This window comes from Glandiceps talaboti, chromosome 6, assembly GCF_964340395.1.
Source record: "Glandiceps talaboti chromosome 6, keGlaTala1.1, whole genome shotgun sequence".
Lineage (NCBI taxonomy): Eukaryota > Metazoa > Hemichordata > Enteropneusta > Spengelidae > Glandiceps > Glandiceps talaboti.
In genome coordinates this window covers 3,383,482-3,403,420 of record NC_135554.1, presented here as the reverse complement: position 1 = coordinate 3,403,420, position 19,939 = coordinate 3,383,482, and the positions used below count along the sequence as shown (strand labels likewise).

Genomic DNA, 19,939 nt, shown 5'->3' with positions numbered 1-19,939 from the left:
TTATCTGTGATGTATCGACATGAACGTGTCTTGTTATTTCCAAAATGCAAATATTTGGCAAGTAAAAATACTTAAAATAATTACAACTTTAATTTGGCTTCAGACTTTGCATTATGTTTTGCGTATCTTTCCCCTTTTTACATGTAAATCTGAAAAGGTTCTCTCTAGTCATGTCAGTGACCATACCGCGGCTGCTTTGAGTACGAGCGAAGTGAGGCATGTTGAGGTATTTTGTTGAGAATTAGAAATATTGCGAAATGTCAAGTACAAGGTTAAATACAATGGAATGATGAAAAAAAATTGGCCGAGTCTGCTGACAGGCGCCGTAAATTAAAATATCAGACGATGTATGTATTAATCGCCATCTTAGTGTCCGTACGGTGACAATCCCAAGTACCCGGATGCACGAGGGACTAACCCGGAAGCAAGTTGTTGTCAGCCATACGTAACAGTGGTAACATTGTCCGAGAAATCACTGCGTTCAGAGTGTCATTATTCACAGAATTGTTGTTTTCGAGTGAAAACCCGTCTTGAATTGTATAACTCTAACAAATGAAGACATGTCAAGTTATATTTTGAAAGTTGTATCGCTAGTTTCAGACGATTTTCTCACATACTAATAGTACTATCGATAATCGAGGCTTACTTGGACTTGGACCTTACTCCAGTTCATCGGGAAGTTTAGCCAGTCCGATAATTCTTTCTGGTTTAGTTTACAACACTTTTGATCACGCAGATTTTGTTGTTGTGATGAAAAGAAATAAAAAAAAAGATCACTTCAACCATTTCGTTGTGTTTTCTTTATGAAAGGTAATCGAACATGAACGAGTGTTACCACTGTAACGTATGGCTGAGAATGACACTCTCTTCCGGGTACTTGGGATTGTCGCCGTACGGAAACTAAGATGGCGATTAATACATTTCTTCCCTATATATATCTACTACAACTAGTACAAGTTGAATGTTGTTGACTTGGTAAATTTGTTAGAAAATTGAAATTCAAATTGCCTCAAAATTATTTTAGATCCCTAGTTTATTTCATTCATCATTAAAATTTTCCAGGGTTAAAGCTGTAAGACACTGGAATTATTTATAGCCAACCTCAAAATCCTCTTTTTTTTCTTTTTCTTGTGTGCATATCCCAGTCATTTTTTTTTCTCAGATTTTGTGCAATTTTTCATAACAGTAGATTTTTGTTATAAAATGGTGACTATGGTATAAAAGTACAATACATTACCAACTTCTGTGTAAAATGTGTTTTATAGTGAGACATCATATGAAACCACTAACCACTTTATTACATCGCTAAAACAAAACTGCATAGTGAAGAGCTGAAGAACTGAACCACTTCTACATGTCACCAAAATAAAAAATAAAATTAAAAAAAAAACCCAGCGGAGCTATTCTGACCGATAGGTCGCTTGTCTTGTCATTGTTCTATCAAGACACTTTTCCACATAACATCCATGAGATTATTTGTTGGTTAATTGATTGTAGGACTATGGACATGCTATCACAAGAGTTGTATTCTTGGAGGCAAGGAGACACAGCTCAGCTGCAGCTGGTGCTAACCTGGTCACATGTGGAGGCAATGGCTGGGTTCGTTTCTGGAATTCTACTAAGAATGAATTATTGGCAGAGTTTGTAGCTCACCAACAAGTCAGCAGTGTTATCATGGCGGTTGATGAAGATAGCCACTACCTTGTGACTGGTGATACAGAAGGACATGTTAAAGTATGGGATATCCAGGAATACTGTGTACGCCATCCAGACCAACTCATAACACAACCTCCAGGTATTAACAACAATCTACATATAAGTTAGAGGTTTTTAGCACCCAAAGGAGAGACTATTACATTGCACTCTGTCTGTCCATTTAATCTGTGCATGCATCCATAATATGTCATTTCTTAGACATGTAATAACATATTTCTTTTAAACTTGGCACAAAGGTGATGTGTAACAGAGAACATCTAATTTTGGTCTGTGTCATATGCAAATTTTACCAAATGGTGGCCATATTTATGGTAAAAAATCAATATTTACTGTTTAACTCAAAATCTGTTTTGTAAACATAGATTAGCATAATCATGTCCTGACAACGTGAGTGTTAAAGTGAGATGGTATGACTCAAACACATTGCTAGTTAGAAAAATGTGCAAAAGTTTGTGTGGTATTGACAGCTAGTTGGCAGCCACATGTAGATACAATTAACTTACACTGTGTTTGATTTGTAGCAATGACAGCTAGTTGGCAGCCACATGTAGATACAATTAACTCACAATGTGTTTGATTTGTAGCAATGACAGCTAGTTGGCAGCCACATGTAGATACAATTAACTTACAATGTGTTTGATTTGTAGCAATGACAGCTAGTTGGCAGCCACATGTAGATACAATTAACTCCTTGGTACTGTGTTCAAGAAATGACAGGCTTCTCATCATATCAGCATCTACTGATTGCAGTGTTGCATTGTGGGATATTTATGGCAACCACATTGGCATATTTGGACAGGTAAGACAACTTGTAATTCAGTGATATCTAATGTCATATTATCATCATAGGAAATGTTGGAGTAAGAAATGAGAATGTATGATTAGTACAACTGAATTGAGGTTGTAAAAATTAATGACTCGTGTCAAATTTACACTCCAAAACACCCCAATCCATGCAGATTATACTAGATTTGTTAAACTCCAAAACACCCCAATCCATGCAGATTATACTAGATTTGTTAAACTCCAAAACACCCCAATCCATGCAGATTATACTAGATTTGTTAAACTCCAAAACACCCCAATCCATGCAGATTATACTAGATTTGTTAAACTCCAAAACATCCCAATCCATGCAGATTATACTAGATTTATTAAACTCCAAAACACCCCAATCCATGCAGATTATACAAGATTTGTTAAACTCCAAAACACCCCAATCCATGCAGATTATACTAGATTTATTAAACTCCAAAACACCCCAATCCATGCAGATTATACTAGATTTATTAAACTCCAAAACACCCCAATCCATGCAGATTATACTAGATTTATTAAACTCCAAAACACCCCAATCCATGCAGATTATACTAGATTTATTAAACTCCAAAACACCCCAATCCATGCAGATTGTACTAGATTTGTTAGAGATGTTTTTGGGGATGAGTAAGTGTAGAACTTTTGATGACATCCCATTGTTGACTTGCAAATTCAGCCAAAAAGTGTGATCTCTTCAAATCTTGTGAATTCTAATTTGGTGGAGATGTTTGTTGGGGTGTATAGATCAAAACTTGTAACTGTATTTCTCATTAAATGAATGTATTTTCAAATTGATGTTTTTTGTTTACAGGAAGATCACTGGAAAATTCTTCCTTACCAGCCACCACAAGAAGATAGTGAAGAAGACATTGAGGTAAGCATACAGACAAGTTTTCCTATATTGTCAGGTTAGAAAGTTTTCCTATATTGTCAGGTTAGAAAGCTTTCCTATATTGTCAGGTTAGAAAGCTTTCCTATATTGTCAGGTTAGAAAGCTTTCCTATATTGTCAGGTTAGAAAGCTTTCCTATATTGTCAGGTTAGAAAGCTTTCCTATATTGTCAGGTTAGAAAGTTTTCCTATATTGTCAGATTAGAAAGCTTTCCTATATTGTCAGATTAGAAAGCTTTCCTATATTGTCAGATTAGAAAGCTTTCCTATATTGTCAGGTTAGAAAGCTTTCCTATATTGTCAGGTTAGAAAGCTTTCCTATATTGTCAGATTAGAAAGTTTTCCTATATTGTCAGATTAGAAAGCTTTCCTATATTGTCAGATTAGAAAGCTTTCCTATATTGTCAGATTAGAAAGCTTTCCTATATTGTCAGATTAGAAAGCTTTCCTATATTGTCAGGTTAGAAAGCTTTCCTATATTGTCAGGTTAGAAAGCTTTCCTATATTGTCAGGTTAGAAAGCTTTCCTATATTGTCAGGTTAGAAAGCTTTCCTATATTGTCAGATTAGAAAGTTTTCCTATATTGTCAGGTTAGAAAGCTTTCCTATATTGTCAGGTTAGAAAGCTTTCCTATATTGTCAGGTTAGAAAGCTTTCCTATATTGTCAGGTTAGAAAGCTTTACATTTATAAGTCACAACTATAGCTATGATAGCAATGATTTCAAGTTACTTGCCTTGAAGTCAGACCAAATTAATATACCCCTACTATACTGCAATGATTTCAAGTTACTTGCCTTGAAGTCAGACCAAATTAATATACCCCTACTATACTGCAATGATTTCAAGTTACTTGCCTTGAGGTCAGACCAAATTAATATACCCCTACTTCACAGCAATGATTTCAAGTTACTTGCCTTGAGGTCAGACCAAATTAATATACCCCTACTTCACAGCAATGATTTCAAGTTACTTGCCTTGAAGTCAGACCAAATTAATATACCCCTACTTCACAGCAATGATTTCAAGTTATTTGCCTTGAGGTCAGATTACACTTTGTCACCCACAATTGTGTGTACACTTACCATCCTATTTTGATTGGCAGTCAAGACCTTTCCACACTTTGTTGATGGTATTTACCATCTTTTCAAAAATTAAAATGGTTTCACTGAATTTCACAATCAATATCGTCAGCTTTAAGATCTATTGGTAATGAGATAAGTTAAGAGCATTAAAATAATGTGTAAAGAAAAGTAAGAGAATAATGTATTATGCTTGCACCTAGTATTCAGGCAGTTTTGATTGCAAAGAGTTTGATTAGAAGTGTACTTTTAGGAAATGTGTACACTCAGAACAAAGATTGTATTTCAAGCTTAGGGATGCCTGCAGCCAGTCAGAATAAAGATGACATTTCAAGTACATTAAATAATAATCAAATCAGAACAAATAAAACATTACAATTCAAGAAAAGTCCAATCAGAACAAAGGTGTGATTTCAAATGTAGGAAATGTCCAATCAGAACAAAGGTGTGATTTCAAATGTAGGAAATGTCCAATCAGAACAAAGGTGTGATTTCAAATGTAGGAAATGTCCAATCAGAACAAAGGTTAGATTTCAATCATAGAAAATGTCCAATCAGAACATAGACTGTATTCACTGTTTAAATCACATAAGGGATATCCAGTAATCTTATAACCTTCCTTGATTCATATACAGTCTTCCCTCTAGTCAATGATAACACATCTTTTATGTTGTAATTTAAAAGTCTAATATTGTACTACCTGTTATTGATAATCATAACATATCTCTCCCTCTCCCTAATATGTAACATTATTTTAATTTTGTCCTTTTATTATCATAAATCCAAGAATTCCCCCACTCTAATTACAGATATATCAACTTTATGTAATCATACACCTAACTGTGCTGTATTTTCTCCCAAGGTAGTCTCTGTCCTCATTTATGTATTATCTTGATTAACATCTAGTCTATGTGATTGACATCTTAACTATCTCTTCATGTCTTCATCTTTATCTATACTGGTCTCATCTTCATAACAGTTTGAAAGGTCTCCATCACTTGAAGTTGATGCCACGGTTCTTCCTCAACTGATAAAGACAACTCAGGTACACCTATACATTGAGCAATCTTTGACAAACCCATTTTGCAATGTTTGTTTGCAATTATTTGGACATTAAAAGCAGATGCTCCAAATGCAGAATCACCAAAACTTTGAAAAATGTTGTACACAGTATAACCATAGACCATCACACAGTGTACCCATAGACAACCACACAGTGTAACCATAGACTACCACAGAGTAATCATAGACCACCATATAGTGCAATTATCGACCATCACAGTGTAATTATAGACCACCATATAGCATAATTATAGACCACCATATAGTGCAATTATAGACCACCATATAGTGCAATTATAGACCATCACATTGTAATTATAGACCACCATATAGACTAGTATAGACCATCACTTAGCATAATTATAGACCACCATATAGTGCAATTATAGACCATCACATTGTAATTATAGACCACCATATAGCATAATTATAGACCACCACATAATGTAATTATAGACCACCACAGTGTAATTATAGACCACCATACATTTATAGTGCAATTATAGACCACCACATAGTGTAATTATAGACCACCACATAGTGTAATTATAGACCAACACTTAATCATAGACCACCATATACTGTAATTATATGGCACCACCTAATCATAGACCACCACATAGTGTAATTATAGACCACCACATAGTGTAATTATAGACCACCACATAGTGTAATTATAGACCACCACATAGTGTAATTATAGACCACCACATAGTGTAATTATACGGTACCACCTAATCATAGACCACACCATATAGTGTAATTATAGACAACCACATAGTGTAATTATAGACCACCACATAATGTAACCATAGACCACCACATAATGTAACCATAGACCGCCACATAATGTAACCATAGACCGCCACATAATGTAACCATAGACCACCACATAATGTAACCATAGACCACCACATAATGTAACCATAGACCGCCACATAATGTAATTGTAGACCACTTTACATGTTGTAACCTTAGACCACCACATAATGTAATTGTAGACCACTTTACATGTTGTAACCTTAGACCAATACTCTTAGTGTAATTATCATAGTCTCATAGTATTAATTTATAGACCACCATACAAAGTGGTACTGTAGTCAGTTGCTTCCAGTATATAACCATAGACGACCAAATACCACAGTTAGGCAGGCATTTGTAAATACACAGTGCTAAACTTTTGTCTATTTGCATTGGCCTTTGTGCAATTATAAGATATAACATTTTTAGATTGAGTCAAATGACAGATTGGTATAATGGCATTGTTGATGTACTGAATAAGACTACAATATTAGACCAGCTGAATTGTTGATGTACTGAATAAGACTACAATATTAGACCAGCTGAATTGTTGATGTACTGAATAAGACTACAATATTAGACCAGCTGAATTGTTGATGTACTGAATAAGACTGCAATATTAGACCAGCAGAATTGTTGATGTACTGAATAAGACTGCAATATTAAACCAGCTGAATTGTTGATGTACTGAATAAGACTACAATATTAGACCAACAGAATTGTTGATGTACTGAATAAGACTGCAATATTAAACCAGCTGAATTGTTGATGTACTGAATAAGACTGCAATATTAGACCAGCAGAATTGTTGATGTACTGAATAAGACTGCAATATTAGACCAGCTGAATTGTTGATGTACTGAATAAGACTGCAATAGTAGACCAACTGAATTGTTGATGTACTGAATAAGACTACAATATTAGACCAACTGAATTGTAGATGTACTGAATAAGACTACAATATTAGACCAACTGAATTGTAGATGTACTGAATAAGACTACAATATTAGACCAACTGAATTGTAGATGTACTGAATAAGACTACAATATTAGACCAGCTGAATTGTTGATGTACTGAATAAGACTGCAATATTAGACCAACTGAATTGTTGATGTACTGAATAAGACTGCAATATTAGACCAGCTGAATTGTTGATGTACTGAATAAGACTACAATATTAGACCAGCTGAATTGTTGATGTACTGAATAAGACTGCAATATTAGACCAGCTGAATTGTTGATGTACTGAATAAGACTACAATATTAGACCAACTGAATTGTTGATGTACTGAATAAGACTGCAATATTAGACCAGCTGAATTGTTGATGTACTGAATAAGACTGCAATATTAGACCAGCTGAATTGTTGATGTACTGAATAAGACTACAATATTAGACCAACTGAATTGTTGATGTACTGAATAAGACTACAATATTAGACCAACTGAATTGTTGATGTACTGAATAAGACTACAATATTAGACCAGCTGAATTGTTGATGTACTGAATAAGACTGCAATATTAGACCAGCTGAATTGTTGATGTACTGAATAAGACTACAATATTAGACCAACTGAATTGTAGATGTACTGAATAAGACTACAATATTAGACCAACTGAATTGTAGATGTACTGAATAAGACTACAATATTAGACCAGCTGAATTGTTGATGTACTGAATAAGACTGCAATATTAGACCAGCTGAATTGTTGATGTACTGAATAAGACTACAATATTAGACCAACTGAATTGTTGATGTACTGAATAAGACTGCAATATTAGACCAGCTGAATTGTTGATGTACTGAATAAGACTGCAATATTAGACCAGCTGAATTGTTGATGTACTGAATAAGACTACAATATTAGACCAACTGAATTGTTGATGTACTGAATAAGACTACAATATTAGACCAGCTGAATTGTTGATGTACTGAATAAGACTACAATATTAGACCAGCTGAATTGTTGATGTACTGAATAAGACTACAATATTAGACCAGCTGAATTGTTGATGTACTGAATAAGACTACAATATTAGACCAACTGAATTGTTGATGTACTGAATAAGACTACAATATTAGACCAGCTGAATTGTTGATGTACTGAATAAGACTACAATATTAGACCAGCTGAATTGTTGATGTACTGAATAAGACTACAATATTAGACCAGCTGAATTGTTGATGTACTGAATAAGACTACAATATTAGACCAGCTGAATTGTTGATGTACTGAATAAGACTGCAATATTAGACCAGCTGAATTGTTGATGTACTGAATAAGACTACAATATTAGACCAGCTGAATTGTTGATGTACTGAATAAGACTACAATATTAGACCAGCTGAATTGTTGATGTACTGAATAAGACTGCAATATTAGACCAGCTGAATTGTTGATGTACTGAATAAGACTACAATATTAGACCAGCTGAATTGTTGATGTACTGAATAAGACTGCAATATTAGACCAGCTGAATTGTTGATGTACTGAATAAGACTGCAATATTAAACCAGCTGAATTGTTGATGTACTGAATAAGACTGCAATATTAAACCAGCTGAATTGTTGATGTACTGAATAAGACTGCAATATTAGACCAACTGAATTGTAGATGTACTGAATAAGACTGCAATATTAGACCAACTGAATTGTTGATGTACTGAATAAGACTGCAATATTAGACCAACTGAATTGTTGATGTACTGAATAAGACTGCAATATTAGACCAGCTGAATTGTTGATGTACTGAATAAGACTACAATATTAGACCAGCTGAATTGTTGATGTACTGAATAAGACTGCAATATTAGACCAGCTGAATTGTTGATGTACTGAATAAGACTACAATATTAGACCAGCTGAATTGTTGATGTACTGAATAAGACTACAATATTAGACCAACTGAATTGTTGATGTACTGAATAAGACTGCAATATTAGACCAGCTGAATTGTTGATGTACTGAATAAGACTGCAATATTAGACCAGCTGAATTGTTGATGTACTGAATAAGACTGTAATATTAGACCAACTGAATTGTTGATGTACTGAATAAGACTGCAATATTAGACCAGCTGAATTGTTGATGTACTGAATAAGACTGCAATATTAGACCAGCTGAATTGTTGATGTACTGAATAAGACTACAATATTAGACCAGCTGAATTGTTGATGTACTGAATAAGACTACAATATTAGACCAGCTGAATTGTTGATGTACTGAATAAGACTACAATATTAGACCAGCTGAATTGTTGATGTACTGAATAAGACTACAATATTAGACCAGCTGAATTGTTGATGTACTGAATAAGACTACAATATTAGACCAACTGAATTGTTGATGTACTGAATAAGACTGCAATATTAGACCAGCTGAATTGTTGATGTACTGAATAAGACTACAATATTAGACCAGCTGAATTGTTGATGTACTGAATAAGACTGCAATATTAGACCAGCTGAATTGTTGATGTACTGAATAAGACTGCAATATTAGACCAGCTGAATTGTTGATGTACTGAATAAGACTACAATATTAGACCAGCTGAATTGTTGATGTACTGAATAAGACTACAATATTAGACCAACTGAATTGTTGATGTACTGAATAAGACTGCAATATTAGACCAGCTGAATTGTTGATGTACTGAATAAGACTACAATATTAGACCAGCTGAATTGTTGATGTACTGAATAAGACTGCAATATTAGACCAGCTGAATTGTTGATGTACTGAATAAGACTGCAATATTAGACCAGCTGAATTGTTGATGTACTGAATAAGACTGCAATATTAAACCAGCTGAATTGTTGATGTACTGAATAAGACTACAATATTAGACCAACTGAATTGTTGATGTACTGAATAAGACTGCAATATTAGACCAGCTGAATTGTTGATGTACTGAATAAGACTACAATATTAGACCAGCTGAATTGTTGATGTACTGAATAAGACTGCAATATTAGACCAGCTGAATTGTTGATGTACTGAATAAGACTGCAATATTAGACCAGCTGAATTGTTGATGTACTGAATAAGACTACAATATTAGACCAGCTGAATTGTTGATGTACTGAATAAGACTACAATATTAGACCAACTGAATTGTTGATGTACTGAATAAGACTGCAATATTAGACCAGCTGAATTGTTGATGTACTGAATAAGACTACAATATTAGACCAGCTGAATTGTTGATGTACTGAATAAGACTGCAATATTAGACCAGCTGAATTGTTGATGTACTGAATAAGACTGCAATATTAGACCAGCTGAATTGTTGATGTACTGAATAAGACTGCAATATTAAACCAGCTGAATTGTTGATGTACTGAATAAGACTACAATATTAGACCAGCTGAATTGTTGATGTACTGAATAAGACTGCAATATTAGACCAGCTGAATTGTTGATGTACTGAATAAGACTACAATATTAGACCAGCTGAATTGTTGATGTACTGAATAAGACTGCAATATTAGACCAGCTGAATTGTTGATGTACTGAATAAGACTACAATATTAGACCAACTGAATTGTTGATGTACTGAATAAGACTACAATATTAGACCAACTGAATTGTTGATGTACTGAATAAGACTACAATATTAGACCAACTGAATTGTTGATGTACTGAATAAGACTACAATATTAGACCAACTGAATTGTTGATGTACTGAATAAGACTGCAATATTAGACCAGCTGAATTGTTGATGTACTGAATAAGACTACAATATTAGACCAGCTGAATTGTTGATGTACTGAATAAGACTACAATATTAGACCAACTGAATTGTTGATGTACTGAATAAGACTGCAATATTAGACCAGCTGAATTGTTGATGTACTGAATAAGACTGCAATATTAGACCAGCTGAATTGTTGATGTACTGAATAAGACTACAATATTAGACCAGCTGAATTGTTGATGTACTGAATAAGACTACAATATTAGACCAGCTGAATTGTTGATGTACTGAATAAGACTGCAATATTAGACCAGCTGAATTGTTGATGTACTGAATAAGACTACAATATTAGACCAGCTGAATTGTTGATGTACTGAATAAGACTACAATATTAAACCAGCTGAATTGTTGATGTACTGAATAAGACTACAATATTAGACCAACTGAATTGTAGATGTACTGAATAAGACTGCAATATTAGACCAACTGAATTGTTGATGTACTGAATAAGACTGCAATATTAGACCAGCTGAATTGTTGATGTTCTGAATAAGACTGCAATATTAGACCAACTGAATTGTTGATGTACTGAATAAGACTACAATATTAGACCAGCTGAATTGTTGATGTACTGAATAAGACTGCAATATTAGACCAGCTGAATTGTTGATGTACTGAATAAGACTGCAATATTAGACCAGCTGAATTGTTGATGTACTGAATAAGACTACAATATTAGACCAGCTGAATTGTTGATGTACTGAATAAGACTGCAATATTAGACCAACTGAATTGTTGATGTACTGAATAAGACTGCAATATTAGACCAGCTGAATTGTTGATGTACTGAATAAGACTGCAATATTAGACCAACTGAATTGTTGATGTACTGAATAAGACTACAATATTAGACCAGCTGAATTGTTGATGTACTGAATAAGACTACAATATTAGACCAGCTGAATTGTTGATGTACTGAATAAGACTACAATATTAGACCAACTGAATTGTTGATGTACTGAATAAGACTGCAATATTAGACCAACTGAATTGTTGATGTACTGAATAAGACTACAATATTAGACCAACTGAATTGTTGATGTACTGAATAAGACTACAATATTAGACCAGCTGAATTGTTGATGTACTGAATAAGACTACAATATTAGACCAACTGAATTGTTGATGTACTGAATAAGACTACAATATTAGACCAACTGAATTGTTGATGTACTGAATAAGACTACAATATTAGACCAACTGAATTGTAGATGTACTGAATAAGACTGCAATATTAGACCAGCTGAATTGTTGATGTACTGAATAAGACTGCAATATTAGACCAGCTGAATTGTTGATGTACTGAATAAGACTACAATATTAGACCAACTGAATTGTTGATGTACTGAATAAGACTGCAATATTAGACCAACTGAATTGTTGATGTACTGAATAAGACTACAATATTAGACCAGCTGAATTGTTGATGTACTGAATAAGACTACAATATTAGACCAGCTGAATTGTTGATGTACTGAATAAGACTACAATATTAGACCAACTGAATTGTTGATGTACTGAATAAGACTACAATATTAGACCAGCTGAATTGTTGATGTACTGAATAAGACTACAATATTAGACCAACTGAATTGTTGATGTACTGAATAAGACTACAATATTAGACCAACTGAATTGTTGATGTACTGAATAAGACTGCAATATTAGACCAGCTGAATTGTTGATGTACTGAATAAGACTGCAATATTAGACCAGCTGAATTGTTGATGTACTGAATAAGACTGCAATATTAGACCAGCTGAATTGTTGATGTACTGAATAAGACTACAATATTAGACCAGCTGAATTGTTGATGTACTGAATAAGACTACAATATTAGACCAGCTGAATTGTTGATGTACTGAATAAGACTACAATATTAGACCAACTGAATTGTTGATGTACTGAATAAGACTACAATATTAGACCAGCTGAATTGTTGATGTACTGAATAAGACTACAATATTAGACCAACTGAATTGTTGATGTACTGAATAAGACTACAATATTAGACCAACTGAATTGTTGATGTACTGAATAAGACTACAATATTAGACCAACTGAATTGTTGATGTACTGAATAAGACTGCAACAGCTAAATTGCATATATTGCAAAGACAACAACAGGGTTGTATAGGCAACATGATAATCATTCAGCAAATGAACACCTATACCTAGCATGGATCAGCAAGTGGATAAACATATTTTTGATAACTGTAGATTTGTGCTATACACGTCATTATGCTATTTTGATAAACCACATTCTGACAATGTGCTCAAAGTGCAAATTACAACTACTGTACTACTCCAGGCACGGATCTATAGTGGCATGATGGCCCTTTATACTTCCTCAACTCTCTAGGGAGCCTTTATAAGTGCATAGGATTAAAGCATTCACATTGCAACCTCTATCCTTCCAGGTCCCCAATTATACAGCTGGGTTGACTGTGGCTCATGTATGGTTCAAATCATGCACAAGAGCTTTAGCCATTCTGAAACAAATGGCTGCAGTAAGGCTTGAACCTGCAACCTGCAGATTCCAAGCTGGCCATTTTAAAAATTAGACCATCACGACTCCACCAGGCTTACCCTAACAATTGGTAGGGATAACCCTTGTTTAATCTCAATAAAGAATTGTTGACAGTACGATGATCAGTTCATGATGTTTAAATTAGATCTATAAGCAATGTGATGTTTGACTAGATGGTTATAGATAAATACTGCACCCTTGGTAGATGTCAGTGGTAAACTAATTATTTGAATTTGGTCAAAAGACTTAAAATTAAAAAGAGCTGGGTTGAATATCATATTATTTGTTGTGGATATTGCTTGATTTACCTTGTTTATGTATAATCTAAACTTTGATGTGTAATTCAGGATGAAGCTGAGTATGAGTTATCAGATACAGATAGCTATACTACAGAAGACAGTGGATGGGAACCTGGTGAATATGAAGCTGAATACAAAACCAATACCTGGGAAATTACTAGATTAGGTGAGTTGGATTGTCATGGTGATGGCTTTTGATTCAAAATTTATCCTTTTTCAGTATACAACTACATAACAGTTTGCAGTACATTTCATCATTTTGAACACAACCACATGACAGTTCCTAGTACGATCATCATTTTGAACACAACCACATGACAGTTCCTAGTACAATCTCATCATTTTGAACACAACCACATGACAGTTCCTAGTACATCTCATCATTTTGAACACAACCACATGACAGTTCCTAGTACATCTCATCATTTTGAACACAACCACATGACAGTTCCTAGTACATCTCATCATTTTGAACACAACCACATGACAGTTCCTAGTACATCTCATCATTTTGAACACAACCACATGACAGTTCCTAGTACATCTCATCATTTTGAACACAACCACATGACAGTTCCTAGTACATCTCATCATTTTGAACACAACCACATGACAGTTCCTAGTACATCTCATCATTTTGAACACAACCACATGACAGTTCCTAGTACATCTCATCATTTTGAACACAACTACATGACAGTTCCTAGTACATCTCATCATTTTGAACACAACCACATGACAGTTCCTAGTACATCTCATCATTTTGAACACAACCACATGACAGTTCCTAGTACATCTCAACATTTTGAACACAACCACATGACAGTTCCTAGTACATCTCAACATTTTGAACACAACCACATGACAGTTCCTAGTACATCTCATCATTTTGAACACAACCACATGACAGTTCCTAGTACATCTCAACATTTTGAACACAACCACATGACAGTTCCTAGTACATCTCATCATTTTGAACACAACCACATGACAGTTCCTAGTACATCTCAACATTTTGAACACAACCACATGACAGTTCCTAGTACATCTCATCATTTTGAACACAACCACATGACAGTTCCTAGTACATCTCATCATTTTGAACACAACCACATGACAGTTCCTAGTACATCTCAACATTTTGAACACAACCACATGACAGTTCCTAGTACATCTCATCATTTTGAACACAACCACATGACAGTTCCTAGTACATCTCAACATTTTGAACACAACCACATGACAGTTCCTAGTACATCTCATCATTTTGAACACAACCACATGACAGTTCCTAGTACATCTCATCATTTTGAACACAACCACATGACAGTTCCTAGTACATCTCATCATTTTGAACACAACCACATGACAGTTCCTAGTACATCTCATCATTTTGAACACAACCACATGACAGTTCCTAGTACATCTCATCATTTTGAACACAACCACATGACAGTTCCTAGTACATCTCATCATTTTGAACACAACTACATGACAGTTCCTAGTACATCTCATCATTTTGAACACAACCACATGACAGTTCCTAGTACATCTCATCATTTTGAACACAACCACATGACAGTTCCTAGTACATCTCAACATTTTGAACACAACTACATGACAGTTCCTAGTACATCTCATCATTTTGAACACAACCACATGACAGTTCCTAGTACATCTCATCATTTTGAACACAACCACATGACAGTTCCTAGTACATCTCAACATTTTGAACACAACCACATGACAGTTCCTAGTACATCTCAACATTTTGAACACAACCACATGACAGTTCCTAGTACATCTCATCATTTTGAACACAACCACATGACAGTTCCTAGTACACCTCAACATTTTGAACACAACCACATGACAGTTCCTAGTACATCTCATCATTTTGAGAAATTGAACACAACCACATGACAGTTCCTAGTACATCTCATCATTTTGAACACAACCACATGACAGTTCCTAGTACATGTCATCATTTTGAACACAACCACATGATAGTTCCTAGTACATCTGATCATTTTGAATACAACCACATGACAGTTCCTAATACATCTCATCATTTTGAACACAACCACATGACAGTTCCTAGTACATCTCATCATTTTGAATACAACCACATGACAGTTCCTAGTACATCTCAACATTTTGAACACAACCACATGACAGTTCCTAGTACATCTCATCATTTTGAACACAACCACATGACAGTTCCTAGTACATCTCATCATTTTGAACACAACCACATGACAGTTCCTAGTACATCTCATCATTTTGAACACAACCACATGACAGTTCCTAGTACATCTCATCATTTTGAACACAACCACATGACAGTTCCTAGTACATTTCATCATTTTGAACACAACCACATGACAGTTCCTAGTACATCTCATCATTTTGAACACAACCACATGACAGTTCCTAGTACATCTCATCATTTTGAACACAACCACATGACAGTTCCTAGTACATCTCATCATTTTGAACACAACCACATGACAGTTCCTAGTACATCTCAACATTTTGAACACAACCACATGACAGTTCTTAGTACATCTCATCATTTTGAATGACAGTTCCCATATCTATCTATCATATCTCCTAAGATATTATATATCATATGAACACAACTACATGACAGTTCCCCAGAAATTCAGATTAATTGTACAGGTTCAAGAAGTCATAACCCCACCCCACCCCTACCACAACCCCACCCCCATAAATATTGACTGCTCTGTATATACACATAGGGAGTGTTGTTAAACTAGTCATTGGTATATCAATAACCAATGTTTATACCAATATACTGCCTTTGTAGGTAAAGAATACCAGGAAAGCAGAGTTACAAAGCGAGAACGTCGACAGCCAGGAGTCATTCCAAATTTGCCGTACCTTCACTGGGAAAGTACAGGTCAACCACCAGCTGGTCCCTATGCTGTAAGTAGTATACTAAGATACAATGATATTTGATGAATGGTGTATGGAATCTGAAATTACATAACTCTGTAGTCTTATAGGATCTAGTTATTGTATAATGTATAATAATTATACTTTATGTTGACTTTGAATTACAACATATCAAGTACATTTGTAGTATAGACATGATATATATTCCTTCATTTTGAAGACATGTTGCCTCCATACAATTGACTGTTTTGTTGCATTAAATTCCTGACAACTTTCTCTTGCAAGCTTCGGGACAAACAAGCACCATTATTATGGACACAGGTTTGTAAGTTGATTGACATAGGTGTCAGTTTGTTTGTACAGTGTTTTCTTTTTACTTGTCAGTGTAGTAGTATTTGGTAGATAATGGTGTTGGTTAGTCAGTTTAGTTAGCTCTCGATCTATTTATGCATTTCAGGTAATTAACATACATGTATGGTAGCCAAGCTATCAGTGCAATACATGTATGTACTATGTTACCATGGTAGCCATGCTATCAACACAATACATGTGTGTATGTTACCATGGTAGCCATGCTATCAACACAATACATGTATGTATGTTACCATGGTAGCCATGCTATCAACACAATACATGTATGTATGTTACCATGGTAGCCATGCTATCAACACAATACATGTATGTATGTTACCATGGTAGCCATGCTATCAACACAATACATGTATGTATGTTACCATGGTAGCCATGCTATCAACACAATACATGTGTGTATGTTACCATGGTAGCCATGCTATCAACACAATACATGTATGTATGTTACCATGGTAGCCATGCTATCAACACAATACATGTATGTATGTTACCATGGTAGCCATGCTATCAACACAATACATGTATGTATGTTACCATGGTAGCCATGCTATCAACACAATACATGTATGTATGTTACCATGGTAGCCATGCTATCAATACAATACATGTATGTATGTTACCATGGTAGCCATGCTATCAACACAATACATGTATGTATGTTACCATGGTAGCCATGCTATCAACACAATACATGTATGTATGTTACCATGGTAGCCATGCTATCAATACAATACATGTATGTATGTTACCATGGTAGCCATGCTATCAATATGATAAGTGTATGTATGTTACCATGGTAGCTGTGCTATCAACATAATTTATGTATGTTACCATGGTAGCCATACTATCAACACAATACATGTTGTATGTATCAATCTGATTAAAATCCGATGTAGATGTCGGCTAATCGTTCATTGCTATTTTACCTTCGTTATTTTGCCTGAATTGACCTTCGTAGTACATGTTTACGTTTTTATCGTGATCGCCTCCTCTACATCTGAACTGTCACCCATGCCCACGCCGTTCTGCTCAGTGAACCACACAGCCAATCAGATTGCATCTAACTGAAGACAGTTTATAATGTATGCAACGCAATGCAATGCGAAGTGACTGAAATTTTCACAATAAGGACGTTTTTTAGAAATTATTTCTTAAATTTCCCCTTTTCTGAGTTCATATAACACAACTGTGGCAAATATTTCTGTGAATCGTACAATACTTCATGACTACTTTACGTTCCAGGAGAAGCGTACTAGAGAGAACGTGTACGCGATAAACATGAACACTACCCGGGAAACGCGTTCCAATGTAGCTAACATAAGACGAAATGCATAGAGGTACATCTAAACAAGAATTCTTTATTTACCGTAAATATATAGCAATACAATCACTGAATGTTTTTACAGTTGAAATACTTCGTACGTTGTCAGTTGCCTGTGTGCACAAGTAACACCATGTTGTTTGTTGATATTCAATGCGTATGTCCATGACAAGTAAGACGCAACCTGATTGGCTGTGTGGCTCACTGAGCAGAATGGCGTGGGCATGGGCGCACCAGTTCAGATGTAGAGGAGGTAAGGCGGTCAGGATAAAAACGTAAACATGTACCAAGAAGGTCAATTCAGACAAAATAACGAAGGTAAAATAGCAATGAATGATTAGCCGACATCTACATCGGATTTTAATCAGATTGTATGTATGTAACACTTTTCACTTTCTTAGTAATGTATGTTATCCAGTTGTGTTAAAAAATTGATGTTGACCAGAATCATAGAATAGATAGATAGTATGAAGTGATTGAAAGTCTTGTTCTCTTCTAAGTCACCATAACTTATATGAGTTTAGACAAACTCCCACACACTCCATATTATTATTATTATTAATATAATAACTAGGCAAAGCCCATAAGCTCGCGCAGGGTAGATTCATTTGTGACCGGCTGCCTGGGCCAGGGTTGATACATTTGATTTGGGTCATTTTCCAGGTTTATACCATCAAAATTTATTTTATTGAATGACAACTAATTCTCTGACATGGACGCGAGAAGTAAAGCAAGTCAATACTCTATGCAGTTGTTGGTTTCAAAAACCATCATAGCCATTAGATTAATATTGTTCTTTCAATCAGCCAACTTCTCAATAGACCCTCCACCAACGTACATTGGTCTTTGGACAATTCAACTCGATGATTTAGGAATGTTACTGTACCAACAAACATAGGAAAGTAGATATTCTTTTTAAAACATGTAAAAAAAACAATTATCGACAATATAAATATCAAAACCACACTTCCACAACCCGGAAATTAAACTGCGCTATGTCATCAGTGGTCCGTATCGCGTACCGCCGTGCATCAAACTTCCAAATAGTGTAACAATTTCTCCTTGAGGTACAGTGATGCCTCGATACTCGTTACAATGTTACGATAATCGTGCCAACAGGCCTACTGTTACAATATTGCAATGCATGGTGATGTTATGTCGCCTATGATATACGATGATACGGTAGCGCGTGGAGAATGCACGTAGTATATGGAAGGCGCATGCATAGTCAGTGCGCGCCGCAATGCATCATTGGGAGAACCACCAAATTTTTTCGCATAGTATATACGACGCGCATGCGTACTAGTCATTGAGCCGCTTCACGGCAGCTTTATTTATTTATTTATTTATTTATTGGTCCTCAAGGAGTTT

At 35.0% G+C, this 19,939-nt stretch overlaps 1 protein-coding gene across 2 annotated transcripts in view; it reads left to right on the top strand.

Moving 5' to 3' along the window:
• LOC144436373 (cilia- and flagella-associated protein 337-like) overlaps window positions 1-19,939 on the top strand; it is a 74,046-nt gene that overhangs the window by 41,909 nt on the left and 12,198 nt on the right. The window contains exons 22-27 of one of the 2 annotated variants that reach the window (XM_078125160.1): window positions 1,498-1,795; window positions 2,364-2,515; window positions 3,347-3,409; window positions 5,484-5,549; window positions 14,005-14,122; window positions 16,787-16,905. In XM_078125160.1, coding sequence (XP_077981286.1) covers window positions 1,498-1,795; window positions 2,364-2,515; window positions 3,347-3,409; window positions 5,484-5,549; window positions 14,005-14,122; window positions 16,787-16,905 — 816 coding nt within the window. The remainder of the gene's footprint in view (window positions 1-1,497; window positions 1,796-2,363; window positions 2,516-3,346; window positions 3,410-5,483; window positions 5,550-14,004; window positions 14,123-16,786; window positions 16,906-19,939) is intronic. The other variant, XM_078125161.1, reaches the window with a different exon arrangement.